Source organism: Eulemur rufifrons, chromosome 15 (assembly GCF_041146395.1).
Source record: "Eulemur rufifrons isolate Redbay chromosome 15, OSU_ERuf_1, whole genome shotgun sequence".
NCBI classification, from domain to species: Eukaryota; Metazoa; Chordata; class Mammalia; order Primates; family Lemuridae; genus Eulemur; species Eulemur rufifrons.
Window position 1 is genome coordinate 2826104 of NC_090997.1, and position 27676 is coordinate 2853779.

The 27676-nt window shown below is 51.8% G+C and overlaps 3 protein-coding genes across 5 annotated transcripts; all 3 read right to left on the reverse strand.

Moving 5' to 3' along the window:
• Positions 1-193: 193 nt before the first annotated feature.
• Positions 194-11316, reverse strand: ATF6B (activating transcription factor 6 beta). 2 transcript variants are annotated; one of them, XM_069487767.1, is made up of 18 exons: positions 11221-11316; positions 10771-10850; positions 10553-10631; positions 10211-10302; positions 9539-9680; positions 6558-6643; positions 6303-6438; positions 6076-6207; positions 5795-5928; positions 4971-5156; positions 4791-4882; positions 2742-2918; positions 2463-2570; positions 2199-2280; positions 1907-1977; positions 1582-1693; positions 1353-1437; positions 194-852 (listed from the first exon to the last, which is right to left on the reverse strand). In XM_069487767.1, the coding sequence occupies exons 1-18, from the start codon at positions 11300-11302 to the stop codon at positions 623-625; spliced, it is 2106 nt and encodes a 701-aa protein (XP_069343868.1). In that variant the 5' UTR covers positions 11303-11316; the 3' UTR covers positions 194-622. The 2 variants fall into 2 exon arrangements, with proteins under 2 accessions (XP_069343868.1, XP_069343866.1); XM_069487765.1 differs by having other exon boundaries at positions 11212-11316.
• A 506-nt stretch (positions 11317-11822) lies between these two features.
• On the reverse strand, positions 11823-13309 carry FKBPL (FKBP prolyl isomerase like). Its single transcript, XM_069488312.1, has 2 exons — positions 13259-13309; positions 11823-12945 (listed from the first exon to the last, which is right to left on the reverse strand). The coding sequence occupies exon 2, from the start codon at positions 12870-12872 to the stop codon at positions 11823-11825; it is 1050 nt and encodes a 349-aa protein (XP_069344413.1). The 5' UTR covers positions 12873-12945; positions 13259-13309.
• A 10367-nt stretch (positions 13310-23676) lies between these two features.
• Positions 23677-27569, reverse strand: PRRT1 (proline rich transmembrane protein 1). 2 transcript variants are annotated; one of them, XM_069488482.1, is made up of 6 exons: positions 27505-27569; positions 27272-27349; positions 26969-27119; positions 25528-25743; positions 24851-25036; positions 23791-24717 (listed from the first exon to the last, which is right to left on the reverse strand). In XM_069488482.1, the coding sequence occupies exons 2-6, from the start codon at positions 27277-27279 to the stop codon at positions 24541-24543; spliced, it is 738 nt and encodes a 245-aa protein (XP_069344583.1). In that variant the 5' UTR covers positions 27280-27349; positions 27505-27569; the 3' UTR covers positions 23791-24540. The 2 variants fall into 2 exon arrangements, with proteins under 2 accessions (XP_069344582.1, XP_069344583.1); XM_069488481.1 differs by lacking the exon at positions 27272-27349 and having other exon boundaries at positions 23677-24717; positions 25528-26066; positions 27505-27549.
• Positions 27570-27676: the final 107 nt, after the last annotated feature.

Below are 27676 nucleotides of genomic sequence, written 5' to 3' on the forward strand. Positions count from 1 at the left end.
AGACATGCTCCAGTATCACAGGGGTCGGGCAAGGGGATGACGTGAGGTCTGCAATCCCATACCCGCCCTACCCCAGAGCCGGCCATGTCTTCAGGCTCCAGTCTTTGATGCTGGCCCAATAGAAGCCACCTTCCCCCGAACTCCCCTCCAAGAGCCCGAAAGGCAGCCACCATTCCTGCAACTCCCTCCGAGTTATTTATTCAATAATAAAAAAGGAGATATGCACACACACAGGCCTGGTCTCCCTCCACCACCCTCCTTTACTCCCGTAACTAGCACTAAAATGTGAAAACTTCCCTTGTCCCACCTGGGGATTAAATTCTTGCCTCCACCCTCCAAACAGAGAATCAAAAGAATGAAGAGGACACAGGAGCCCACCCCCCCCCCCAAAATGAACCTCACTCAACACCCTCAGAGAAAGAAGCAGGGACTGGGGGCTCACAGCGATGAGAGGAACCCTATATGAGAAGAAAGGGGAACCCCCCACCTCAAATCAGCGCTTAACCCCCACTCTCTTTCCTTCACCAATTTCCCCAAGCCCGGGGATTCGGGAAATTGCAAACAGTCCCACTTGGTCACCCGGTCCCCACCCCTAGTTCTAAGGCGGTGTGCCTGGCAGAGGTCAGGGATGACTGAGGTAGAGGGGCCGCTGGGAGGCCTGGTGGGCCTGGCTGGCTGCAGAGGCTGGCAAGGGGCCACCTGTGGCATTGCCCGGGGCTGGGGATGGCTGTTTTCGGAGCGAGGGGGGCACCGTGGAGGTCTTGATGTGAATCACCCTGGTGTCCATGACCTCGCACTCGATCTGCATCATCTCCTCATAGTCTCCTGGGGCCCCTCGGCCTGACAGGGTCTCTGTGAGAAGAGGAGAGTTAAGGAGAGGACGCGAGGGAGGGGTCAGAAAAGAAGAGGTGAGCAGGGAGGGGAGGAAAGGGCGCCCGCCCGTGAGAGGCAGAGCCACCGTGGGAGTTAAACGGGACGGCAGGGAGGGAATTCGGTGCAGGGAGGAAAAAAAGGGATAGGAAAGGAAAATGACATTTATGAATGTGGGGTCACATAGAAGAGGATATCAAGAGTAAAAAAGGAAGTGAGAGTCTGGCAGGTTCCCAGCCACCCACCCCAGCACCTTCACCAAAGGAGGACCCACAGCCTCGTCTTCTCCCATCAAAGTCTCCTGCATTTTCTTCTTCTCTCCACCCACCTCCTGCTCCTTCTCCCCTATGAGTCTAGCGTCTCTCCAGACGCCCCACTCCTCTCCCCCTCTCCGCTTGGCTCCCCACGCTGGACCTCCCTATTGGAACTTCCCCCTCCCTTAATTTCAGGACCTCCCCGACACCCAGCAGGGAAAGAATTACCATTGGGGGCCATGGCGGGCATCACCAGGGACATCTTGGGCCGGGAGGTCTTGTTGTGGCTGATGGCGGGGAGCAGCAAGTGGTCCTGGGGAACAGAGGGGCCAGATCGGGAGGGTTGAGGAAAAGACACCAACAGGCTCCCCAGCCCCACTCCACACCCGTCCAGTGAAGACAGACTGCTGGGGAGTCCAGAGTGCCAGAGACAGGGCAGGCGGGAGGAGGAACTCACCCTCCGGAAGGAGACAACATAAAATGTGTCTTCCCGTCGGTCAATTGCATCCAAGAACTCTGGCTGCGAACGGTCTGGGTGGCGATATAGCTGCAGTTGGCCAACAGAATCCCTAGGCAGATGGGGAAACAGGATTTGGGGGGAACTAAGCCCAGTGCCCAGTCTTTACTGGAGAAGGGGGTAAGATGAAAGAAAAAGACACCAGACCCCCAATGGATGAGAGGCATAATCCCATTGGTGACAATGATGACAAGCATGGGACAGCTGCTGGAGGCATAGCTCTTGAGAGTGGAATCTCAATAGATAAACACCCCCTCAAACTCACCTTTCTGGGGGCCCAGGGGGGTGGGTGGGGACTGCCATAACTGGAGGTAACTTCTTCCATAGCTGAGATTTCTGGAAGGAGAAGTATCTAAGGATTTGAAGAGGGTGAAGGGAAAAGGGAAAGAGACAGACGACCCCTCGAAGCTGATGCCACCTCACACCCATCTCCCCGCTTCCCCCAAACAATCCCACAAACCTCCACAATGAGATGCCCACTCAAACTCCCCAGGGCACTCAGCCCTTATCTTCAAGTGGCTTTCCTTGAACCAGCCCTGCCCAGCCCCAGCTCCTACCTGTCTCTCCTGGGCCCTCTGAGGGATCTTCCGCCGGCCTCTCTGGTGGCGCTGGACCCAGCCACTCAGCTCGTCAGCAAGCCTGGGGAAGTAGAGGAAGCTCAACACCTCTGTGCCAGGCCAAGATTCCACTTCCCTTGCCCCCCAAGGGAGAGAGAAGAGAGGGCGGGGGGAGCTGGTGCTTTGGGACACAGGCCAGCCAGGCTGTCTGCAGAGGGCCTTGGGAGGACAGGGGAGGATCCCCCAGCCGTGAACCCCTCACACCTCAGGGACTCAGTGCGGTTGAAGTGCCGGCAATCAGAGGACAGGAAGAGCTGGTCTAGATCTCGCAGCAGCAGCTCCTTGGCCCCCCCAGGGAAGGCTGTCAGGTTCCTGGAGTAAGACAGGGCGGAGGCGATGCTTGGAGACTGCCCGGCATTCCTGCATCCATGAAGGAGGCCGTAATCACAAGAGAGCTGTTCTGGTTCCCGCTCACCAAAAGTAGCTTCTAGGGAGAAGACTCGATCATATCCCTAAAGGAGACGGGGCCCTCTCCCTCCTCACCTGAAACTGGGCTGGTCCGAGGGGCTAGGCTGGGGCTCCTCAGGGCTGTGGGAGGATCCCTGGAGGGGTTCAGCTCCTCGAAGTGGCTGCTGCTCTGAGAACTCCAGCAAGTGTCTCTGGGGCCGAGGCTCCCCTGCACTCATCCGAGAGATGGGAGCTGGGGGAGGCTCACTGATGCTGTGGATGAGCAAGGACAGAGCGTGACGAGGAATCAGCTTTATCAAGTGTCTGGTTGAGAGCAAGGCTCTGCGATCGTGGGCGCTCCTCCGGAAAGAGCTAACCCGGCGTGCAAGCGAAGCCCTGCATCTGGAGTGGACACTGCGTGCATCCTGCAATGACGCAGGCAAGCGGGACAGGGTATTGCTGCCTCTCCCCCGCCGGATAAGGGCAGCCCTAGAAGCAGGCTTAAGTTAAGCCCCTAAAAAAACATTTATGAGAGACCCTTCCTGGCACCCTGAGGTAAGTATGGCCATATAACCACGAATAAAGAAAGCAGAATGGAACGGTATGTCAAATGAGCGGGGCGGGTGCCGACACTGGGCATGGGTTTGCCTCTTTCATTCAGGTCCCTGCCCTGGGTGGAAGCAGAGAAGTGGGAGGGACCCTATGAAGTGCCTCTAACAGCTCACATCTCATTGTAATTGTCAGAAGTGAAACCTGGGTCCATCAGATCAAAGTAAAGAGGTGTCCCACGGAAGAAGACCCAAGCCCCCCGTGGAGGGGCCAGCCTTTAGGCAATCTAAAATATCTGTTAAGGAAAAGGGAAAGATGAAAATGTTGATATTTTTGCTAATCTTTCTTTGGTTATTTGTTCTGTTTATAGGATGGAGAGACAACTCCCTAGTGCGGATTTCCCCGGGCTTTCACCTCTTCTGTCAATCTGTCTTGCTGCTGGGTCTGTCATCCAAAACCTCATCCGGCGCTGTATGTGATTGCTGAATCTACAGACGCCAGTCTCTCGGATCACCTACAGGGCGCAACTAATAGCTCTGCACTCAGAGGTCCCATGTTTCTTTTCTAACCCTGCCCTGGATCCCGGACATTGTGTGCAAGGCGACGGTCCAATTCACCTTGTCAATCCTCACGGTTGTAGTTGTTGCTTGTGACTTTTTTCACCTGGTAATTTGCTGCTGTAAATATACAGCCAAAGCTTGCAATGGGATATATAAGTATGAACCTTCCATCTGAAACATTGCCCCAGTGTAACAGGAAGTAGCTTGACAACCATGTCGCCCCTCCTCCCACAGATATGGAACGGTAAAATGGACAGGGGGAATATGTTATAGCCGGGGTGACCTGAGAAAAAATGGCAGAAATGTTTTCTGTCTCTTTAAAACCTCATTCACTCTTTTTGAGAACTAAAACCTACATGGCTGCGTCAGGCCAGTGGTCAGGAGGGGCGATGTCTTTTGTTCTTTGTGCTACAAGGCGATGGCTCAGCAGACGTCTGGAACTCTCCATGGGGGGGAGGTCTGGGTGGGCCTCCCAAGTGGACAGAGGTCACAGGGGAGACAGGACAGATCAGAATATAGCCTGAAGCTGAGGACCCACCCTTTAAAAGCTCTACATTTCTGCTTATAATTAGGACGATGGCATTTCAGACAGAAGTTTCCACCTTCCTCATCTGCCAGCAAATTAATAAACTCCTCTTTCCTTCTCCTCAAAACAAACAAAACAAACAAACAAACAAACAAACAAACAAAAAAAAAGAGTAAGGGCTCCGCAGACGGACTGGGACGTTATACAAGCCTGAGTCTCTTCACCTGTGAGATAGGAGTGGGCGTGGTCCCTACACAGGAAAAGGAGAGTGCTTATTGACCCAGAGCCGAGAACTCAGTAAGCATTTAGTAGTCGCTACTTTTATCAACAATGTCACCATCAGGCACCCCATGATGTAACACCTATTAGAGAAACGAGGGAGCAAGAAGGGGCTGGCTAGACGCGCGCCCGGCGTGTGAGTGGAAGGAAATGGACTGGGCCAAGCAGGCCATCGGGCGGCTGTGAGGGCTGCTCCACCCGCAGGGCTCTCTGGAAGCAAGGGGGCCTCACCTGACCGGTCCAAAGTTGAAGGTAATGAATAGAAGGAAGACCATAATGCAGACCACCTTCCTGTTCCCAGACTCTAACTTGAGCTTGCTGTTCTAAGGCGCAAAGGAAGAGACGAGAGAGGGGGAGTCATGCTAAGGAGCCCGTACTCCCGCTGGTCTCCCAGGGACACACGGGTCTCACCTCGGCCAGCAACGCCTCCAGCCGCCGCCGGAGGGCAGCATTCTCCCGGCGGAGCTGCTGGTTGTCGGCCAGTACTGCCTGCAGCCGAGCCTCCAGCCCCTGCAGATACTCTTTCTTCTTCCTCCGGGACTGGCAGGCCGACTCCCGGTTCTTGATCATTCGCTGCTGCCGCTTCAGCAGCTTTGCCTGAGAGGATGACAGATGAATTGGAGAGAGACCACGCCCCCAAATGCCAGGGACCAATCACCGAAGCTCACATGGGCTATTCCCTTGCTTTCCTGACTTCTACCCACACTGCTGGAGGATTTTTCCTCTCTACTAAAACATTCCAGGGAAGGGGCCCTTCTCTCAGCTATTCCCTGCTATTGCTCCTCAGAAGTGGGAAAAATTAGACTGTAGGAGGAACTTCCTCTATCCTGGTGGAACCTCTTTCTTTGGTGGGTCTCCTGGGTCTTCCTTCTTTCAATCCTCCTTTTTAGGCCCCCAAATTTAACCTTGCTATACTTAAAGACCAGTTTACCCAGGAAGTAGCCTCAATTACTGCCACAACCATAACACAGTATGACTTCCCTGCGTTGGATTAACTGAGACCACTCCCATTTCTCCATCTATAGTGACAGCAAACCTAAGAACCCTCAACTACATGGCGTTGATGCTCACATAGAAACAGGGGTCTACTCTGACCCCCAGGATCATCGTATGGATCCGCTTCCTCACTTTTTGCTCCTGGGTCTCCACGTCTTCCTCATCCGACAGTTCTCTCGGTGACAGACAGACATCCCTCTCCCCTTGACAGACATCCCTCTCCCCTCCCCAGCACTCACATCCACCTCAGGCGGGCAGGAGTTCCCAGGCATGGGAGCTGGAACGATGCTCTTCCTCTCAGGCCGTGTAACAGGGGGGGTTGGCCCTTCAGCCTGGACTCGAATAGCACCCTGGATGAGGACAACTGGGGACACTGGGGCAAGTGAGCGGAAGGAGGTCAGAGTGCTGTGCGTTGGGTGGGGTCCCTGTGCCCACACCCACGCCCGAGCGCCCAAGGGTTGGAGCCTCCCTGTGAGCTCCCTGACAAGGTCAATGCAGCCCTTCTCTCCTTCTTCAGTACCTGGGGGTGGCTGGACGAGGGGCTGCAGAAGGACGGTGGTGCTGGGAGGCACAGCTCTGGGTGGCATCGGGACGGTGGTGAGCACCACAGGTTTGGGCTGTAGTGGCGGCTTCCGGGTGAGTGGGGCTTTGCCTGAAGGAAGGTGAGAGGAAGGAAGGTAAGAACGAAGGGATATCAGGACTACAGGCCTGTCACCGGAAACCCCATGTGTCAGGAGGCCCCATTACCTGAGGAGCCTTCAGGGCACCGGCCCATGCTGATCTGGACAGCTCCAAGCGAGGGGGCTGGCACATCCCACAGGAGGCACCCTGGAGGGGAAGGGGACTCTGTCTTCACTTCCAGTACTTCCTCTCCTATAAAAGCCTACGTGGGGCATCCCGGAGAGATGTTAGTCAGGACGAGTGTCGAGGAGAGGGAGCTGAAGAAGACACAGGAAGAACTCACTGGAGCACCTGGAGGGAGGAAAGGAGGTGGACGCTCACCTGGCTGGAGGAGTCTGCTGAGAGGAGGGAAGCCTCAGAGGTGATGGAGGAAGATGGAGAGACAGGTTCTCGCTTGGTCTGGACATCTGTGGGGTGGCAGGATGAGACATAATGCTGGATACCAGAAAGACATTGAAGGATACGAGGGTTAAGATGGGGAATGGGTCAGTTCTCTTTGTGGCTAGGAATAAAGCTCTCTGGCCGTAGACTAGGCAGGCAATCCAGAAGGGGACGCCGTGGAGCCGCTGGTCCTCTGGCTCTCCTCCTCCTCTTTGCCCAGGACTTGCCTTTCTCCTTAGGTGGCTCCTCTGATTTTTCTCATCCCTGCTCAGCTTTCCTCAAGGCTGCCCCTGCCCTTCCGCTCTTCCTCTTTCTTCCGCACAGACCTTGTCGATTCGCATAGAGGAGGCCCGAGCAGCGGGGTCTCCAGCATTCACGTGGCCCCGGTTCCGGTTCCGGTCTTGCTGGATTTCCGTCTCCATGCTGACAGCCGCCAAGTCCGCATCTCCACCCGCTGCTCACCCACACCCAGCCCTGACTCCCAAGCTGCATGCTGGTCACCTCCATTCTCAGGCCCAGCATTCACCCCAGTTCAGCTGGCCTTGAACGAGGCTTCCTGATTGTGCCTTCACACAAGTTCTCCTCCCAGGAACCACATTGGCAGCCTCAGTCACCTCCGAGCCTTTGTGGCCTCTGTTAAATCTATCTTTGTGACTTGTCGAATGCTCCATGAAAACAAATGCTATCACCTGGGAACTTATTTAAAAAAAAAGAAAACAAAAATGCTAGGCCCCATGTGGGTGAAATAAAACGCTCCTGAGCCCAGACTCAGCCCCAAAGGTCAACAGTCCTTCACCACTTCTGGTCCACACCATGTACTCTGGTGCTTAATTATTTGATCACTAAGATTGCTATTTTAAAACTTCAATTTATATTTTTGAATATAGAATATAGTCATATGGTATAAACTCCAAAGGAACAAAGGAGGATCCAGTGAAAAGGGAATCTCCTTCCCTTCCCTGTCGCCCGGCCACCCAGATCCCCTCCTCAGAGGTGATCACAACGAGAACGATTTAACCATGATGTGTTATACCCCTCACAAAACTCTCCACAAGCAAGCAATATGCTTCATGTCCATCGTGCAAAGTTGCCAACAATCTTTTTGCTACTAAAAGCCTTAATTCTTACTTTGTGTGTCCTCTTTGTAACACTGAATACTCTGCCGGATGTGATCTGTCTGTCCCTCCAAATCCACTCTCCATCCTTCCCTGCCCAGTTCCCAGGCCCAGGCAGAACCTGAATGGATTGCATCGGTGGGCTCCCTTGCCCCCCAGCTTCTGGCTGGAGTTCAGCCAGTGAGAGGTAGTGCCAGGAGACCCAGAAGCACTTTGAAATCAATAATCAACATGTCCAACATTGAATTCATCATCTTCTCTGACCAGAAAGCTCTTGCTTTTGCAGTCTTTATCCAGTCAGCAATACCATTACCCCCCAGCAGCTACCCTAGCCAGAAATCCAGGCGTCCTCTTGACTCCTAAGTCTCTCCAATGCCCACGAGGGCTCCGTAACTCATCCATTCTACTTCATTCTTCCTCAATTCTGCCTTCTTCCTGGCACGAGAATATCGTACATGATTAACCGCATAAGCCTCTTCCTTGGTCCTCCTGTCTTCAGTCCTGCCTCTCTGCAACCTGTTCTCTACTCTGCCACTAGTCATCTTCCTAATCATATCGCTGCCCTGCTGAATTCTTCAAGGGCTCTCAGGGCTCTCAACTGCCTACAGGTTAAAAGCTAAGAGCCCATTAGCAGGGCCCCCACCTGGCCCTGTAACCTCTGCAGCTCCTCACCAATCTCCGCACCCTCCTCACATCCACTCTGAAGAGACGCAGTTTCCTTACACATTCACAAGCCAACACCCAAATTCTTCTGGCTAACTTCTACATGTTCTTCGAAACCTAGCTCAGGAAATCCTTCCTCCAGGAGTATGTTCCAGATCCAGCCCCAATCTGGTTGAGATGCCCCCTCTTGCGAGCTTTCATGATACCCTCTGACAATCTCTACCCTAGAATGACCGTATCTATATCGGCTGGTACTTGTCTTTCTCCCCCTACTACACTGCAGGGCTCTCCAGTCAGCGGGGTGGTCAAGTCTTGTTCATCTTTGCATTCTCAGCACCTGTCTAGTATCCAGCATGGACTAAGTACTCAAATATTTATTAAATAAACACATAAGAATAAACAAACTGGGGAACACTTTAAATGTAGTATAAATACTGTTAATTGTAGGATCTAGGAGTTGAGTATGTGGTACTCCAACTTTTCTGCGTGTTTGAAAATTTTTATACTAAAGCATTAGGGGAAAAAATAACACAGATAAATATGCCCTAAACTATCCACAAGTTTGAGTTTTTTGTTTTTTTTTTTTGGAGACATAGTCTCACTCTGTCACCTGGGCTGGAGTGCAGCAGTGTGATCATAGTCCACTGCAGCCTCAACTCCTGGGCTTAAGCGATCCTCCTGCCTCAGCTTCCCGAGTAGCTGGGATTACAGGTGCATGCGCCACCACACCTGACTAATTTTTCCATTTTTGTAGAGACGGGGTCTCACTCTTGCTCAGGCTGGTCTTGAACTCCTGACCTCAAGTGATCCTCCCACCTCCGCCTCCCAGAGTGCTAGGATTATAGGCGTGAGCCACTGCACCTGGCTTGTCCACAGGTTTTTTAAAAATGCAAAGTAATGGTAAGTTGAATGACACAACAGAGTACTAGGAACAAGATAAAGAAAAAATCTTCTCCATCTTGTCAACATTGCCCCTACTGTAGTTTACTAAAATTCTCCCTCTCCCTTCTGCCTTCTCTCCTGGTCATCTGCCACTTCCCCTCACAACCTTTTCCTCCCTGTTCTGCTGCCTGCATACACACAGACACGCAGCTTATCCATTCTCCCTTGGTGAAGCCTGGAGATGGGGCAGGCTGTTATTACCTGAGGGATCATCAGAGGTGTGGCCCACATTGACCTGCATGGTTTCAAATGAGGATGTTGGATCTGGATCATCTCCCAGGAGGCAGAGTGAGGGTGCCAAGGACTCTGTCTTCACATGTAGCACCTCCCCTACTCCAAGGGCCTGAGTAAGAGTTGGGGTAGAGCAGGAGGGCAGAAAGAAGGGAAGAAACCAGTTCAGGTAAGAGTAAGAGCAAGAACAAAAGCTTTAGTGCTTATAAACCATCAATTATTTGACATTCTGGTCTGAATGGTACTCAGCATCCCCCTAAGCTGTCTCTGGCCCCTTGTTCTTTCTTTCTACTTTATTTCTGGGAGGGCTGATGAAGTCTCTATGATTTCAACATGGCCTTAGCGTGGACAACTTAGGCAAGAACAGTTCCAAAATTCACAGTAGTTAACCACTCTCTTCCTCCCGGCCCCACCACTGCTGCCACAGATCTCTGCATATTAACGAGACTCCATCTTCATTTCTAGATAAACAGAGTGGCGATGTAGAAAATGAGGATGTTAAGGAAATGGCAAAGGCAAGGAAGAAGTGCCCCCCAACCCCATGACTCATAGCACACAAATCCTGCCCTCAGCATCTGTGGGTGAAGGGAATGAAGCAGAGTCCCTGCCCAGAGAGTCGAAGGAGGGAGATGGCCCTCTCACCCGGCTGGAAGGCTCTGTGGAGAGCCGTGATGACTCAGAGCTGATGGAGGAAGAAGAACAAGGGGAAGATGGCTCAGACTTCACCTGAAGATCTGGAGGAAAGAGGGTTAGAAAATAATCAGGAAACAGAGCCTTAGAAGAGTCCGAAAAGTGTCCAAGGACATGGGGGTGGGGACTCCTTCACCAGGGCAAGGGGGAAGGAACATATATAAGGGATTAAAGGAGACAGGAGTACACAGGCACTTAAGTAGAGGTGTGAAGATACAGAAAATTACATGGTTTCTGGGGGTTGGGCAAATGAGGATCCCTGGAAGGATGAGGGAACAACAAAGGATATCTTACCTGGGAAGATAGGGAGGAGGTCCCATGGGGGCTCAGGGGGGGTGGCATCCATCCCCACATCCAGGGAGCTGCTGTCAAACTGAATAAGAAAGGATATCAGAGGACAGGAATGTGGGAAAGTTGGGGTGACTCCAGATGAGCTTCGGCCTGGGGATGAATCCAGATACTGGGACCACTCCCACCCACAAAGGGTTGGAGAAAGGCTGGGGGCACAATACCGGGACATCCTGCTCCTGGCAACGGAAGAGCTGCGTCTGCTCCTCAGCCACTTCCTCCAGGCCGGTATACAAGGTGCTGTCTGCAAGAAGCGCTGAGTGTCAAGGGGTCGTCCGGTGGCCCAGCCTACAGACGCACACAAGCCCCTGCCCCAGCCCTCATTGGCTCGGGTCGGCCAGACCCACCGCCCGCCCACTTGAAAAGTGATACAACCGAAGAGCTTCAGCCCCTCCTTTCCCGACCCCGGAACAACTTGACGTTCCCGCGGGGAGCGGAGGTCTTCCCCACCTCCCGCATCCCCCGAATGCACAACGAGCCCCCTGCTCTGCCCTCCTTCAGATGGTGGATTCCTTATTCGCCCAGCTTTCCTCTTTGGGCCTCCGCTGCCTTCCCGCAAGCCTCGGGGACACGATTTGCCATAGCCCTCTCCCCTCCCTGGGGCCTCCGCAGACCCCAGTCCTCCGGGCTCAGCAGGTTGTCGGCGAAGAAACGCGTCGGGTCCGCAATCTCGCTGAGGAGCATCAGCTCCGCCATCTTTCCCCCCACCCCCCAACCATGAGACGGTTCCCAACGCCCGCCTCTCCCCACATCAACTAATCGGCTGACTCTTTCATAAAAGGGGGCGTCCCGGAAGCCCTACCGACCAGTAAGAGACCTGGGTGCTGAGCACATGAATCAATAGGAGACAGCCGTATGGGCGGGACCAGTGGGAGCACCGCAGCGAGAAGTAGCTGTTTGAGACAGCGCCGGGCTGTGAGGTTGGCGCATGCGCCAACGGGCCCCGGCAATAAGGAGCCTGGGAGATGTAGTTCCCACGATTTAAAAGGTCGGCATTCTCCCCCAGCCAGTCCTCAATTGAGAAGATAGCTTCTAGGTGTCTTCGGAGATGGATAAGCCCCTCAAAAGAGGCGCACTGAGACCACTGCTACCTCTAGGAAGGCAAAAGCTGGGAATGGGATATGGGCTGAAACTTTCCCCCTGCCTCCCCACCCACAATCCCACAGCACAGACCACGATTCACAGGTTCCTGTCTCTTTTAAGGTGTAATTTTTAATCAGCCAAACATCTTGCGCAGACCCTGAGCCAGCCCTGCATCCTGTTTTTTCCCCCGAATGACCACCTTCCCCAGCTCCTCTTGGGCTGCCCGGTTTCTGGGGTCTATAGCCAGCACCTTCTTGAGATCAGCAGTTGCTTTTTCCAGATTCCCTAGGGCAGCCTGGGCAACCCCTCTTCGGTATAAGGCCTTTAAATGGCCAGGCTCCCGCTCCAACACCCGGTCACAGCTCTGAGCTGCCAACTGGGGCTGCCCTAGCAGCAACTGACAGGCAGCCAGATTGGCATGAAGAACAGTTCGTTCTGGAGGGCCAGGTGGGGGTAAAGTCAGCAGCAGGCGAAGAGCTCGTCCATAGCATTGGGCAGCCCTTTCAGGGTTCCCAGCTCGAAATAGTTCTGTGCCCCTTGCACGTTCTTCGGTGGCCAGGGCCTCCTTCTCGCTGGTCTCCAACTCCCAGGAGTCCCGGCCCTCAGTGAAGGAGGCCAGTGTGAGCCTGACAGGAGGTCCAGAGTGTCCAGGGAACTGAAGCTCTGCTTCCTCACCTTGACACATGGACTCCAAGCATTTCTCTATGAGTTCCCCCCAAATTTCCTCCCTCCATGGCCCTACACCCATTGTTAGCTCTGTCCAGCCCTCTGGCGGCCCTGACCCAAAAGAAAACCCAAAAGCCAGTATCCGGCAGCGGGAGCCTAGCTTGGGTTTGTCCAAGCCACGGCCACGGATTATGATCTTCTTGACGAAGCTCCCATCGGGACAGTACCAGAGATCAGAAGCTCGAAAGGCTTCTGGCATCTCACTGGTTGATCCACGAGACTTATCAGAGCCTCCTTCAAGTTCAGCGACAAGTTTTTCAGTTTCTTGAGTATTCTCTAGAATGTGGCTGGCTGGATCTAGACTCATTCCCAGATCAAGGGTATCAGTAGGAGGGTTTCGGGGCTGCTGCCTAATCTGAGTAGTCGAATCAAGGTTCTCCCGGGAGTTCTTTTCCCTTTGTTGTTGCGGCCGAGGGGTGTCCTTTTCTCCCACTGGACTGACTGGTGGCGTCTCCATTTGGTTGCCTGGTCCCTTCCACCGTGGGTGAACAGTTTGGTCAGAAAGGAATGGACCCGGTCGAGGTCAGCACCTGAAAGAAAAACCAAAACAATGCTAATTGCAGGACTCTTATTTAGACTCCTTTCTCATCTTTCTGAGACTCAGGCTCCTAGTCTTGAAAGTCCCCATTTTTTTTTTCCTCCAAAAATCTGTGCGGCTCGCGGCTCCCTTCCACCCAGACCCAATTTAGAACTATAAATTCCACAATTCCCTGCGGTTCTGGTAGCCGCTGCAACTACGGAGTCCCGGTCGGGTCAATAAGTACCCGGGCGGCCAAAGCGCCTAGCATGGTGGCGGGAGCCGCACGATTCGAATCACCTGTCCTTCCGAAGCCAAGTGCTTACTGAATACGGTCCTCGGAGCCTTGCCCCCGGCGGAGAGAGCGGCCCGGGGACCCGGAGCCACTGCGAGAGATATTGACAGCTATCCTGGAGCCCGCGATACTGAGGCTCGTCAAATGCCTGGCAGCCAATCGGGGGAGGGAGGGCTTGTTAGCCCGCCTATCGGGCCGGGCGTCACTTCCTACGCCACTGCGAGGCTGCGGACCGCAGCGACCGAACCAGGCCGAATCAGACCGAACCTGGCGCGTTCCGGCCGGCCAGGTTACCAGCTTAAGAGTCAAAGCGTAGAGAAGTCCTTGAATGGGAAACTGGGGCGAATGAGGACTTAGTGGAGAATGGCGGGGGCGGTAGTAAATGATAATGGCGGCAGTCCTTTGATCTGGCGACCTCAGGCCCTCCGGTGCTACTATCCCTACGTTCGGAGCTCCTAGCAGGGGTTATCCCCTGTCTGTTCCTTCGCCCATTCAGTCCAGGGTGCTCTGAGATAAAGCCTCGGGCCTCTTTCTCTCCAACCGGCCCTATTCCCTTGGGGGACCACCTAAGGCTTTTCCTTACCTTCCCCTTGTATCCATCATTGCCTTTCAAGCCCTCCTTCGTCAGGAAATCTTAGACGGTGCTTTTCAAACCTTAATGTATACACATCACTGGGGAACTTGCTAAATTGCAGCATATGACTTAGGAAGTCTGGTATGGCGCCTGTGATTTTGCAGTTCAGCAAGCTTCTGGATGATGCCGATTCTGCTGGTCCATGAACCTCCACGCTTTGAATAGCATGGTTCTAGAATAACTTCATCCCATTCTCTTCACCCCTTGCTCTGTGCCTCTTCTGTTTGTCCTACATTTGGGATGTAACTGGTATAACCTGCTCCACTGGGGGTAGCAGGTCCTCCTCCTCCTCCTAATAGAAGATGTAGATCCCTTCTGTGATTCAGCCTTGCTCATCCAGCTACCTGCACCAGCTGGGCCACCACAGCTCTTCAGGGAAGAAGAATCCCACTTTCAGTACCTCCCTTTGGTTCCTTCAGTTTGCTCTGTAACACCCCACCACTGTGCCTCAGACTACAAGAACCATGCCAGGACAGCCAAGAGGGGAGGCAGTTTCATCATTAGCCACAAACTTGTGTCAGGACAGTCCTCTCCTGTTTCGTGTCAAGCCTCAGATCACTAACCTAGACTTTTTTCCTTCAGGTTTTATTTCTAGGGTCTGAGCCAAAGTACCTTAGTCTACTGCCCCTCTCCCTATGGCTAACTACTCTGATTCTTGGAATCCTTGGGATGCTATTGAAAATTAATCCATCTCTTCTCCTTCCCTCTTCCCCCTCTTCATTTCAGGGATTTCTAGGAAAGGCAGGCAGTCTAGAATGAGTCCCAAAATGCTTGATTACACCCTAATCCCTGGACAAATATTGCTAATTTCCATTATGTGTGTTTTGACTGACAGCATCACTCCAATGACTCTTCAAAGATCAGCTTTAGGCCTGGCGCGGTGGCTCACGCCTGCAATCCTAGCACTCTGGGAGGCCGAGGCGGGTGGATCATTTGAGCTCAGGAGTTTGAGACCAGCCTGAGCAAGAGTGAGACCCCGTCTCTACTAAAAATAGAAAGAAATTATCTGGACAACTAAAATATATATAGAAAAAATTAGCCGGGCATGGTGGTGCATGCCTGTAGTCCCAGCTACTGGGGAGGCTGAGGCAGTAGGATCACTTAAGCCCAGGAGTTTGAGGTTGCTGTGAGCTAGGCTGACGCCATGGCACTCACTCTAGCCTGGGCAACAAAGCGAGACTTTGTCTCAAAAAAAAAAAAAAAAAAAGGATCAGCTTCTCTCAATTAAAAGAAACTACTCTGCTACAAATGTATTGCTTTGTAATGTCTTCTTGTTGCTTTATGTATGTATGTTTTGGTTCCAACACACTCCGCAGGGCAGGGGCTTTGTCTCCATTTCTTTTGTGTTTATCTCTTCCATTCATTCAAAAATCTTTTTTTTTTTTTTTTGTGAAGATCACCAAAAATTTATTTTTGTCATATAAAGAATACAGTTAATACTGCAATATTTGGATTTTGCTTAATTTTTCTACAATTTACAAAGTAGCAAACTTTAATTGTATGCAAAGACCATATCTTTTGAGTTAAACTGTCAGATAAAAAAGTGAATAACTGATTTAGGGGCATCATCTCTTATATAGGTCACTTTAATACATTCAAAAATCTTTATTGAGGGCCGGGCTCGGTGGCTCACGCCTGTAATCCTAGCACCCTGGGAGGCCGAGGCGGGTGGATCGCTCGAGGTCAGGAGTTCGAGACCAGCCTGAGCAAGAGTGAGACCCCGTCTCTACTAAAAATAGAAAGACATTATATGGACAACTAAAATATATATATACAAAAAAAAAAAAAATTAGCCAGGCAAGCCCAGGAGTTTGAGCTTGCTGTGAGCTAGGCTGACGCCACGGCACTCACTCTAGCCCGGGCAACAGAGTGAGACTCTGTCTCAAAAAAAAAAAAAAAAAAAAAAAAAATCTTTATTGAGCATCTGCTATGTACCAAGCTGCATATTAGGAACAGGAGATACACAGATGAATGAGACAGATATACTTACTGCCCTCATGGAACTCAGGTTAGGCGTTTAATGAAGATCTTTAACCTAGGCCTGAGATTTTATCTTGGAGTACCCTGGATTGAATGGACAAAGGAACAGATGGGGGATAATGCCTGCTTGGAGCTCTGAACATGGAGATAGTAGCAGAGGAAGGCCTGAGGTGGCCCAATCAAAGGACTGCCACCACTATCATTTACTGTCATCCCCTCCATTCTCCACTCAATCCTGATTTGCCCAGTTTCCCATTCAGGGACTCCTGCTTATAGTGTGGACAAGGAGAGTAAGTAGTTACAGTTGTATGAAGAAGAAGTGTGAGATGCTCTGAGAGTGAGTGATGAGGGATGAGGGAACATTTCTTGAGGATGAGACATTTTTGCTACCATCTGAAGAATGAATTGGATTTCAACATATGCATTTTTTTGGAAAAAAAAAAAAAAAAAGAATGAATTGGAGCTGAACCTCAGAAAACACTCCTGTAGGCCCATATTGAGAAACACTGAATTAAACAGTCAACTTTGTGTCTTCAGGAGATCCCTTGCCACCATTGGACTATAAATGCAAATACAAACATAGGCACTGAAACCCCTAAAGAAACTAATCCAAGTCACCATGAATTAAAATCTTTTTATTTTTAAAAAGATGACCCATCAAGATGAAAGCACAAAATTTTAAAGTTTTAGAAGAGGACTAAGAGATCCTCAGAGAAGACATCCATGGACTTGTAGATTCCCCTATGTCTCAACTTGACAAATGCAAGATTAGGAAGGGGCCAAACTGGTGAAGACTCAGAAATGGGAAAGAGGTAGCACCTCTATTTTTGGATGAGATGCTACCTGAAAAAAATTGAAAAAAAAAAAGAAAGAAAGAAAGAAAGAAATGGGAAAGAGTATAGACTCTCCCCCAAAGTGTAGGCACAGTGAATGTTGACTGACTCACACTCACACTCCTTGCTCCCTCGCAGTTCCCTATCCCTTGAGTCTAATTGTGCCAGAGCTCAGCTCTCTGGAGGTAGTCACCGAGGAATCAGGACTAAAGAGAGAAACAAACCAGAAGGAGTACATCCCCAGGCCTGGCTAGAGAACATGCGGCCTGAGAAAGACACAAAAAGAGGATGACAAGTGAAAAACTGGTTGCCTGTTGGGAGAGGCTTGGACTGGGGAGTAAGAAGGGAGTAGTGTCTCTCTACTTTCCCTTTCCCCTAGTGATCTGAGAATGGCATGGAAGAAGAGCAGGCTTGAGGGGAAGAGATGAAAATGAATCTTCTTCCCCAAGTGACTGGATCCAATCCCTTTCTCTCTCTACAAATGTCCTCTGCTCCCTCTCTTCCTCTGGTGTCGCAGGGACTAATCTCACCGACACCCCCAGAAGTTATATGGATGCAAGTGCAAGTGGATATGACTTACCTTGTGCCCAAGACCCTTCCCAGGCTCAGGTGAGAGCGATGGGAGGGAGGAGCACACAGGAACCTCTGGAAAGGTGAGATTCTGGGTTAAGAAGATCAAAGAGACATCTGGGAGAATGGAAGGACTTGGCGGGAGTACTGATTCTACTCTCTGTGATTGTGGAAAGTGAACCCATTCTGGAACCATTCTCCCCTCCTCCCAGTCCTTACAAGCGGTACTTAATTCCTTTCTGAAGACCAGTCTGAGGGGAAACCTCACATTTGACAGGTTTCTGAGAATTTTTACCTACAAATAAGTATATTTACATCTCACCTGGAGTCCCTTCCGTCCTTCCTTCTTTCTGAGTCCCTTCCTCCAAGGTGGCTCAGAGGAGCTGACTATACTCTGCTACTCTCGTTGCTCTATCCCATAAAGGTATCATTTTGCCTTCCTTAAAGATCTAACCTGAGACAACGCAAGGAGAGGTTCAGGAGCTGGTGGACACAGACAGTATATGACACTTGCCCCCTAAATGAGTAAAGTAAGATTATTTTCTTATTCATTCAATAATCTTTACTGATTACTCAGAATTCATCAGTGAAATATGGAGACAAATACAGAGGATCTCCACTAGTATTTATGTTAGCAAATGCTCCAGATGCAAGAGAAAAAGTGATTAAGTGGGGCAGGAAAGTTATTTCCAACCAGGGGTGATCTGAAAGATATCATGGAAAGGTTCAGAGAGTTGAGCCTTGAAAGATGGCAATAATTTTGACATGTAGAAATTGAAGGGATTTATTGCCTGTAGAGGAAGCAGCACAAGGCAGGAGAGATAAGGACACCCAAGATTATTCATTTCCAGCTTGTCAATCTCAGCTTTCCCAGGGTATTCCAATACTGGGCATGCTGTCTTGTCACCATGCATTGAGCTGGTTGGACGTTTTTACACTCTCACATTTCATACTCACCACATGGAACCATATGCTGCACTTACCTCTCCCATTTATTGTCAGCATGAGAGATAAAAATTGTAGCTTTCCAAAGGCTAAATAAGTCTCCCCTCTGTTTAGCTTTGGTAGTTTCTGTGGTTTTTAGTTCTGTTGGGATTGTGGCAAAATTGTTCATCCCTCCTCTTTACTCCCAAAGCATTTTGCTGTGCTTCCCTTACAGGCAGGGTCTTCATGCAGGAGGCAATGAAAGGCAGCCTTTTTGGCAGTGAAGTGTTTAACGGTGAGAATTGCTCTTTACCCAACTGTGACCACGCATTATGATCACAGTACCAGGCACTGTGCTAAGTGTCTTGTGTACATTATTGCATTTTCCCCTCGCGCAACTTTATGAGCTACTTATTCAGACATTCAAGGAAACTTTATAGAGGCCTCCTTTGTGCCAAGCGCAGTGCTGTGTGCTAGGAATAAGGCAGTGGAAAAAAGCCCTGGATCTCTGGTAGCTTTCATTCAAGTGAAGATGATAGGCAATAAGCGTCGATCAATAAAATATAATATGATGTAAAGCAGTAACAAGTGCTATGAACACAATGAAGCAGGGTAAGAGAATGGATAGAAAATTCTAGCAGGTGTTTGTGGTGCTATATTTAATTGCGTGATCAGCAAAAGCCCACCTTGTGGAGGCGATACCTGTGCAAAGACATAAATGATGTAAAGGAGCAACCATGCAACTATCTGGAGGAAGAGTGTCCAGAAAGAGAAAAAGGGAGTGCAAAGGCCCCAAGGCAGGAAGAAATTGGATTTTGTTATGCTAAATTCATAGCAGCTAGAACAGAAAAGAGGGCAGAATAGGCAGAGCAGAGTAAGCAAGGGAAAGAGTGGTAGGGGATGCAGGCAGAAAGGTGGGAAGGGACAAGGCCAGGTAGGCTTCATAGGCCACAGGAAAGATTTGTATTTTGTTCTAAGTGTGATCAAGGAACATCAGAGGGTTTTGAGCAGGTATATGTTATCATCTGATGATTTAAAGATCTGATTTCTGCATAGAGAATAAACTATATCAGTCAAAAATGGAAGTGGAAAATCCAATTCAGGGGCTAGTCAAGGGACAATGGTAGCATGGGAGCTTGGGTTAGAGTAGAGGACAGGGCCGAGGATAGAGTCTTGAGTCCCTCCAGTAAATATTTAGGGGTCTGGGCTGGGTGCGGTGGCTCATGCCTATAATCTCAACACTTTGAGAGGCCAAAGTTGGGAGGATCACTTGAGGCCAGAAGTTCAAGACCAGCTCTGGGCAACATAGTGAGAGACCGTCTCTATGAAAACAAAAGGAAAACATAGCTTGTGTGGTGGCCTGCCTGTAGTCCTAGCTGCTCAGGAGGCTGAGGCAGGAAGATGGCTTGAGCCCAGGAGTTCAAGGCTGTGCTGACCTGTGATCATGCCACTGCACTCTAGCCTTGGCAACAGAGTGAGACCCTGTCTCAAAAAAAAAAATTGCTAAATTTTTGTCTATTTCTCCTTGCAATTAAAAGAAAAATATAATATTTGGGAACTGTCAGTGAAAACTGAGAAGGATAGCCAATAAGGAAATAGGGAATACTTTCTTTAGTTGGATCCAGACAGAGTATTGGAAGTGGAGAAAGCATCTGAGCATTTGAAGTAGGAAGAAGTGATCAACTGTATCAAATGTTGCTGGTGGGTCTAGACTAGGGTTTCTTAACCTTCACACTATTGACATTTTGGGCTGGATAATTCTTTTTCATGTCCTGCATGTTGTAGCATGTTAAGCAATACACCTGGCTTCTGCTCACTAGAGGCTAGGGGCACCTCCTCAGTTGTGATGACCAAAAACATCTCTAGACATTTCCAGATGTCCCAAGGGGTGGCATGGGAGGATCACCCACTCTTGAAAACCACTGGTCAAGATGTTCCCCAGGAGACATTTGGCAAGACAAGGCACAGGTCGGCCCTCTGTGATAAAGAATTATCTGGCCCCAAATGTCAATAATCTCAAAACTGAGAAACACTGATCTAGACTCTAGTTAAGATGAGAGCTGACCATTGACCATTGGGTTTAGAAACTTGGAGATCATTGGTGACCCTGATGTGTGTTTTAAGTGCAGTGGTGGGGATGAAAGCCTGACTGAAGGAAATTCAACAGAGAATGGGAGGCAAGCAAGTGGAGGCAGTGAGAAGTTCTGCTGTAGAGTGAAGAGAGAAATGGAGCACTGACGGGGGAGCCGGGTCCAGTGAGAGTTAAATTTACAAGTAAATGTGAATTATTTCACACATATATAATTATAATTTATATGCATATATTCATGTATACTATGAAGAATAATTGAACGAACATCAGGCAGCTTAAGAAGTAACTTTCCAACATTGCTGAAGCTCCCTGATGTCCCTCTGCAGTCAGACTCTTACTGACAAGGGATAAGATAAGCACTATTCTGAATGTTCTACTTTTACCACATACACGACTAGCAAAACAGTTATTATTTTTCTTTTCAAGCACAAGGTATATTATTATAGCATGTTTGTATGATGATGGGAATGTTTCAGCAAAGAGGGGAAAGCCAGTTATGTGGGGTAGAGGTGGGTAATTTCAGGAGTCCTGTCTCTGAGCACGTGGGAAGGATCCCAGGGCACAGATGCGGGTGCTGGGAGCGGGTCAGCTGCTCTGCCTCGCTGGCAGAGATGCAGGTAGGCTGGTGGATTTGGGGTGGGACTATGAGGAAGTTCTTACCTGAAAATTTCTGTTTTCTCACTGAAACAGGAAAAAAGGTTATTATCTCGTGAAATTGTGGTCTCAGATTTGGGGGATGTGAACCAACTAAGGAAAGAAATGCGGGCTGGCAGGCCACCCTGAGGGCCTGCGGGCAGCGAGCCCACTCTGTATGACTGTGGGTTTTCCCCAGCTGTCGGGCGCAGGTGCAGAGCAGGCAGAGTGGGATTTAACCAGGGATAAAATGCATCCGAGGGAGAGGGGCCAAAAGTGTGGTGACAGTTGATTACAGTGTGGAACAGCTGCACAGGAGGCTGAGGCAGGAGGATCGCTTGAGGTCAGAAGTATGAAGTTGCAGTGAGCTACGATGATTCCACTCAGGGTGACTCTGTCTCAAGGAAAGAAAAATGCCCTATTTGAAGCCATCTTTTGGCCTCTTCCCTCCCCTCTGCCTGGATGGTCCCTGAGGTGTCTCTAAGCCTAGGAATTGGAATCATCTAGGCATGTCTTAAATATTGATGCCTGAGTCCCACCCCCAGAGATTCTGATTTAATTGGTCTAGGATGAGACCTGGGCTTTGGGACTGTTAAATGTTCCCCAGAGGATTCTAATGTGTAGCCAGGGGTAAGAACCATTGCTCCAAGGAATGCCTGGGGCTGTATTTAGAAACCCACCGCTCTAATTCAACCCAGAGGGCAGAGTGAGATCTTGCTGGAGTGAGGGATGAATTCATCTGGGCCTTGAAGGATAGATAAAAGGTCACCAAGTAGAGAGGCAGATGTGAAGAGGAGGAGAGCAAAGAGCAAAAGTCTAGAGTAGTCTGAAGCTCGTGACAAGCTGCAAACAATGTGGTTTATAATAAATAAGCAGAGACTGGGGAAGGAGGTCTAAGATTTGAGAGCAACTGGGCAAATACCTGGAGATGGCAATGATGAGTGATTCAATTTGTTTGGAAATTAGGTTGAACAGAGAAGCTGGATGATTTTAAATTACAGAAGGAGTTAAGGGCCAGATTGAAATTTTGTAAAGAATTGAGTAAGCAATAGGGAACCTGAGAGGCTTTTGAGCAGTGGAGTTGCATACGAGCGTGTTTAGGGAGGCTAATCTAACAGCAGTGGCCAGGGAGAGTCAGAACAGGGTAGGAGGCAGGGAGACCTGCTGGGGAAGCTGTTGCAATGAACCTACACGAGGTGATTTTTCTGACAAGGGCTGGGGAAAAGTTAAAAGATATTGTGGTAGAATTAACTGAGTTTGAGAACACACCCGAAGTAAGGCAGAGGGGAGGTGGAGGAGGCAGCGAGTTTTCAGATAAGGAAGGGTGATGGGGACAGTGGTGCCATAGTGGAGACAGGGAAGCAGGTTTTGGTGGCATTTCATCAGTTTGGTGTGGGACATGCTGATTTTGCGAACCAGCAGCATGGTCTGTTTGTCTGTGCTGCCCCGCAGGCACTGGACAAGTGTCAGCATGTGACACACAGGTTAGAGAAGCATTTCGTTAGAGATGATGGCTGAGTTGAATGGATGACCTTTTCAAGGGAAAGTCTCAGAGAAGGAAAGAATCCAGAGATAGACGCTTACACGAGCAGGGAGGAGACAAAGCAAAGGGGAAAGGCAGAGGAAGGATAATTGGGGGCGGGGGGAGGAGATAACATGTCCATGAACCTGGAGATGTGGGGAATCCAGGGTCAAGGGGCAAACATGGCAGAGTTCAGAGAGGCAGAGTACCATGAAAATGCCATTAATTTGGGCTCCTCTGGTGACCTCTGATCACTGGGTGCCATTTGAGAGTGTGGTCTCAGTGGAGTAGGGAGTAAAAGCATGTTTCAAGGAGTCCAGAAATAGTGGGTATGAAAGAAAGGCAGACACAGACACATCTCTGTTAGTAATACTCCCCTATTTAAGAAAAGAAAGGTATTTAGGGGTGAGGAAGTAGAAGCTGCAAATATGGATTCTTTTTCCATAAGTTTGTTAAGGTAGGTACATTAAGTCTGACACATCCAAAGGAGAACCCATGATATCCATGTCTCACCCCACCCTCCTCCCATGTCTCCTATCTCAGTGCATGGCTTCCCTTCTAGACTGTAAGCTCCTTGAGGTCAGGGGTCACACCTGCTGTCCGGGCAGACGTCACACCAGTGTCCTGCATGGAGTTCGCATGTTGTATAAATGCATAAATTCAGGGTAGGACCCTGTCTTGCCCACTGCTTTTGTCACCCCCTACTTGCCACCTCCCTTACAAAGAGGCCTCAGGGTAGGAGAGGGCACCTAGCCCCAGGGAGACTTCAGAGTCTATGGACCTCCTCCCTGGGGCTTCCACAGCTCTCTGCCCCCTTTGCCTGGTACAGTACATCATGCGGGGCTCTAATCCGAGTTGTCTGCTACCCTCCAGCCCACGGTCAGGAACGGCTACGGGCAGCTGGCATCTTTTCCCGGCCCCTGTCACCCTGTCCTTAACCAACTTCTTCACAATGGTCTGCCCCCTTCTTTCCTTTTGCCTTCCTGGAGTTCTGGGGATAGTAGGGAGTGGAAAGGGGGTGCTGGGGAAGGAAAGAGCCACTGAGAGTAGACCCCAAGGTCTTCCCTGGCAGGTTCCCAGGGAGCCCCTGCCGCCCCCATATCTGTGTGTCCTTCTGGTGGTCTGGGCATCTGCCTCTCCCCCTTTCGTCTCTGTCGGCTGTCTTTTTTTCCCTGGAAGAGGAGATGAAGGAGAGTGAAAGAGGGAACCAAAAGGGCAGGGTCTTCATGGGGCCACAGTCTTTGGAATTGCGGGCGATACATCCACTAAGTCTCTTTAATATCGTCGTTCAGAAGTTCACACACACGCACACACAGATCAGAACAAGGCGGGACCGCCAAGGGGAACCGGGAGCGGGCTGGCTCTCCTCCGGAGGTCCATACCCTGGATTCCCCTCAGCCGGCTGCCCAGGGGTTGGAATGGGTGGAAGGGCGTATTTACAGAGAACAGGACATGTTTCTTATCCCAGGAAGAAGGGTCCTAAACCAGGAACTTTCCAAATGTCCTTCCAAAAACAACAAAAGGAGAGGTTCTGGGACTAGCAAGAAAATAGGCAAAGACCTGGGTGGAGGAGGGACGAAACTGCACTTGCAAAAACGGGAGTGCGCGTGGGGGCGTGGCTACCCCGGGGCTCGGTCCTCCGGGGAAGAAAGAGAAGAATCTGTCTGTCCGTGGGCGAGGCCTGGAGCCACAAACCCAATCACCGGACTGAAGCACCCCGCGGAGACGAAAAGAAGGCGGAGCCTGCCGACCTGGAGGCGGGGTTTGTCAGGGTTGGGGCGGGGCCTAGAGAGGCGGCGGGTCTTTGAGGACCAGAGCGAGGGTGCTCGGCTTGTTTCGCTGTACTTTGAAGGGGTGGGACCCTGGAGCAACTGAGGGCCTAGCGTTTGGCCGGGATCCCAAAAAGCGGCGTCCCTAGGGGTGTGGGCTTTAGAGGGGTTCCTGAGGAACTGAATTCGGAGCTTGCTCGAAAGGTGAGAGGTTCCCTGGAGGCGGAGTTTAAGAAGAGGCGAAGTCCGACGGCCCCAGAGGCCGGAGTGCAGGGCACCCCCCGGGTCTGCGTTAAGACTGCAGAACGCGCCTGGGAGGTCGAGGGGCGGAGGGTGGGGCCGGGCTGGGGGCGTTTTTAGGGATCCCAGTAGTTCTCGTGGTGCTGCGCGGCGATGATGATGACTACGGTGAGGATGGTACAGAGCACCATGGCCGCGATGCCCACGGCCAGGGAGATGAAGGAGAAGTTCCGGGCCTCGCGGGAAGCTATCTCGGCCGACACCATGTCTCCGCGGGCCAAGGCCGTGCGCACCTACGGGGCATGGGGTGGGGGGAGTGTAAGAGGTGCTGCCCCCGCTCAAACGCCTCAGCCTCCCTCTAAAATCATCCCAAGAGGCCCAGCACTCCCTGGGACTCGATCGAGCCCCACCCCCCGCCGCCCCCACCTGCACTGCCTTGAAGATGGCGATGATGCCCGTAGGCCAGAAGCAGCAGATGGTGGTCAGCACCGCGATCGGCATGTAGTCGTGCGGTGGGCGCCTCGGCTCCAGTAGGGCCAGCCCTGGGCCCTGTGGCGGCGGCGGGAGAGTCGAGGTCACTCCCGTCCCCCCTGGAGTTCCGCCTGCATAGGGCTGTGGAAGGAAAGTTGGGGGAAGGGACGTCACTCTGACCCACTCCCCGCCTACCAGCGTCGGGCGGCTGGCAAAGCGGCTTCAAAGACACCATTCTTACCTGTTGCTTCGCAAAGAAATGATCGCCCACTACCCTTCGCAGACACCCATAAATTCTGCCTAGGCCTCTCTCCTCCCTTCGCTGTGTCATTAACCTTCATACTCTTGGGGGTCTTTACACTCTCCCCCATGGTAGGGTCACACCCAGGCAGTCCTGGCCTCACTTCAGACCTCGTTTCTTCTCTCCAGACTCCCCTACCCACTGGCCCCCATTCCCGAGTATTTCCCTTGTCCCTCCTGTCTCAGGCTCTGTTCTCCCTAGGGCTTGTCCCAGGAACACCACCTGTTCCCTGGCCCTCTTTCTCCATCCCACCAGCCTGCGCTGTGTCCCCAGTTGCAAGTCCTGTTCTACCGTGCCCCCCTCCTCCCACGCCCGTCTGCCCTGCACTCACCGTGCCCACCGGGTAGACCGGCACGTAAGCAGTGCAGGGCTGCAGCTGCAGGGGGTATCCGGGCGCTACGTAGCCCCCCAGCGGCAGCGTGCCCACCGCCCCCGCGTGCGTGGGCACCACGAAGCCCGGGGTCTGTGCAGTCTGGGCCGGCGCCGGCGGGGGCGGGGCGGCAGCGGCTGGCGGCGGCGGGGGAAGTGGGCCCTCGAAGCGAGTCTCCTGCAGGTAAGGGTCGGGTGGCATGCGGGGCAAGGTAGCGCAGCCGGGTGGGGGCGCCCCAGCGGCAGGGCCGGGCGGGGCGTGGTGGGGGGGCCGCGGCAGCGTGGCGGAGGATGAGGGACCACGCTGACCGGTGGCTGCGGAAGAGGCCAGGCCACCTGCCCCTAAGCGCGGGAGGGTGGCAGTGCCAGACTGGTGGTAGTGGTGGTGGTGGTGATGGTGCGAGGAAGGGGCTGCCTGTGGGGGTGGGGCTGGGGGCTCGGCCGGGGGCTGAGGGGCATTGTAGGGTGGTGGGGAAGTGTGAGGGACTGAGTCTGGGAGTCCTGGGGCGGTGAGCCAAGGAGAGGATGAGGGAAGAGTAAGGGCAGACGGGGATGAGATGAGGAGAGGTAAGGGGATGGAGAGAGATAATGGGGGGCGGGGAGAAGAGAGAGACAGATGGGTGAGAAGCCATCTCTCATTTGAGGGGCAAGAGAGGGGCTGTATCTAGGCCACCTGCACCCCCTTCCTCCTTTCCATCTAGTTTTGAGGTCACAACTCTCCTCTGCTCCTCTTCCTTCTTTTTCGTCAACATGCACACAGCTCTCACTGGCAGACCCAATCTTCTGTCCTTTGCTATGGCTGCCTTTGGGCTGGCCTATCCGACCCAGTCCTGTGTATGCATATGTGTAGACATGCAGTCCTGTGTTAATAATATGTGCTCAATTCAACAGTTGTAGAAACATATGTGGGATGACATGTTCCACTCTGCCTTCCTTCAGTGGAGGAGAGAGTGCCCTAGCCTCTCTGGGAATCTCAGGACCTCTTTTAGAGAAGATAAGGAAGACTCCTCTGGATTTTACTCCCCTGACAACCCCCATCTGATCACGTCTCCATATTTCCCCTCTGGATTTCTCCATGCCAGCCTGAGATTGTCCATCTGTCACTCCCAATGATGCTATCCCCGCAGTACCTGGCTGAGGCTAAGCCACTCTGTACCTCCTTCATCCTCTCAGCCTGCCCCCCTGCCCATGTTGTTGGCAAGAGGCAGAAGCTGAGACTGGAAGGAGGAAAGGAAGAGAAGGGAGGGAGACAGAAAGAGGAGGGGTGGAGGGTGTTGAGAGCTGGAGAGAGGGGGATGAAACAGAACCACCGCTAGGGAGGGGTAAGGAAGGGGGTTGGGGGCAGGGGTGGGGAGAGTCAGGAAACGATTGAGAGGGCAGGAGGTTTTGTTATTGTTTTTTACCTGACTTTTCGGATGACATGCCTGCGGTCTCGCTGGGACAGGGTCCCTGCAGCCGGAGTCGGGGGGCGGGGAGGGGGGCCCGGCTGGCTCCGGAGTCTGGGTGCCGGATGGCGCAGACGGCAGCAGCGCAGAGATGGAGAGATGAAGGCAGCTGCGGGGGGCGGAGGGAGAGCGGGGAGGGGGGGAGCTTAAAGGGACCGAGGCGAGGGAGGGGGAGCGTTTCAGACGTCGTCCCCTCTCGTTTCAGACGTTCTCCCGTCTCGGTCTCTCCCGGCTCTTGGACCACCTCTCTCCTCCTCTCACCCCGGCATTCAAGCTCCCAGTTTAGGCTCCCTTGGAGTTGTCATGGAAACGGAGGCAAGACCAGGCGAGCGGGTGGGACTAAGGGAAGGAAGGAGGGAGACAGAACTCTCTAGAGTTTCCCCCTTCAAGATTCCCTGTAGTGATTATATCGTGGGAGGAGGCGAGCAGGTTCTCAGTGGATTCAATACCCCAATTCCCTCTAGAACTGGTTCACTCTGACAGGTCTTCCCCACCTTAGCTTTTCTCATTTTCCTGCAAGATTTCAGGATCTTCTCCCAAATCTTTGGCCCTAGTGTCCTCCTCTTTAGAAGAGATGAATAACTGTGTGAGAGAATTGTGCAGAGTTGAGAACTGAGGTGGTTTGAAAAGTTCCCAGGGTACGGAGGACCTGCCACGCTGGCAGTA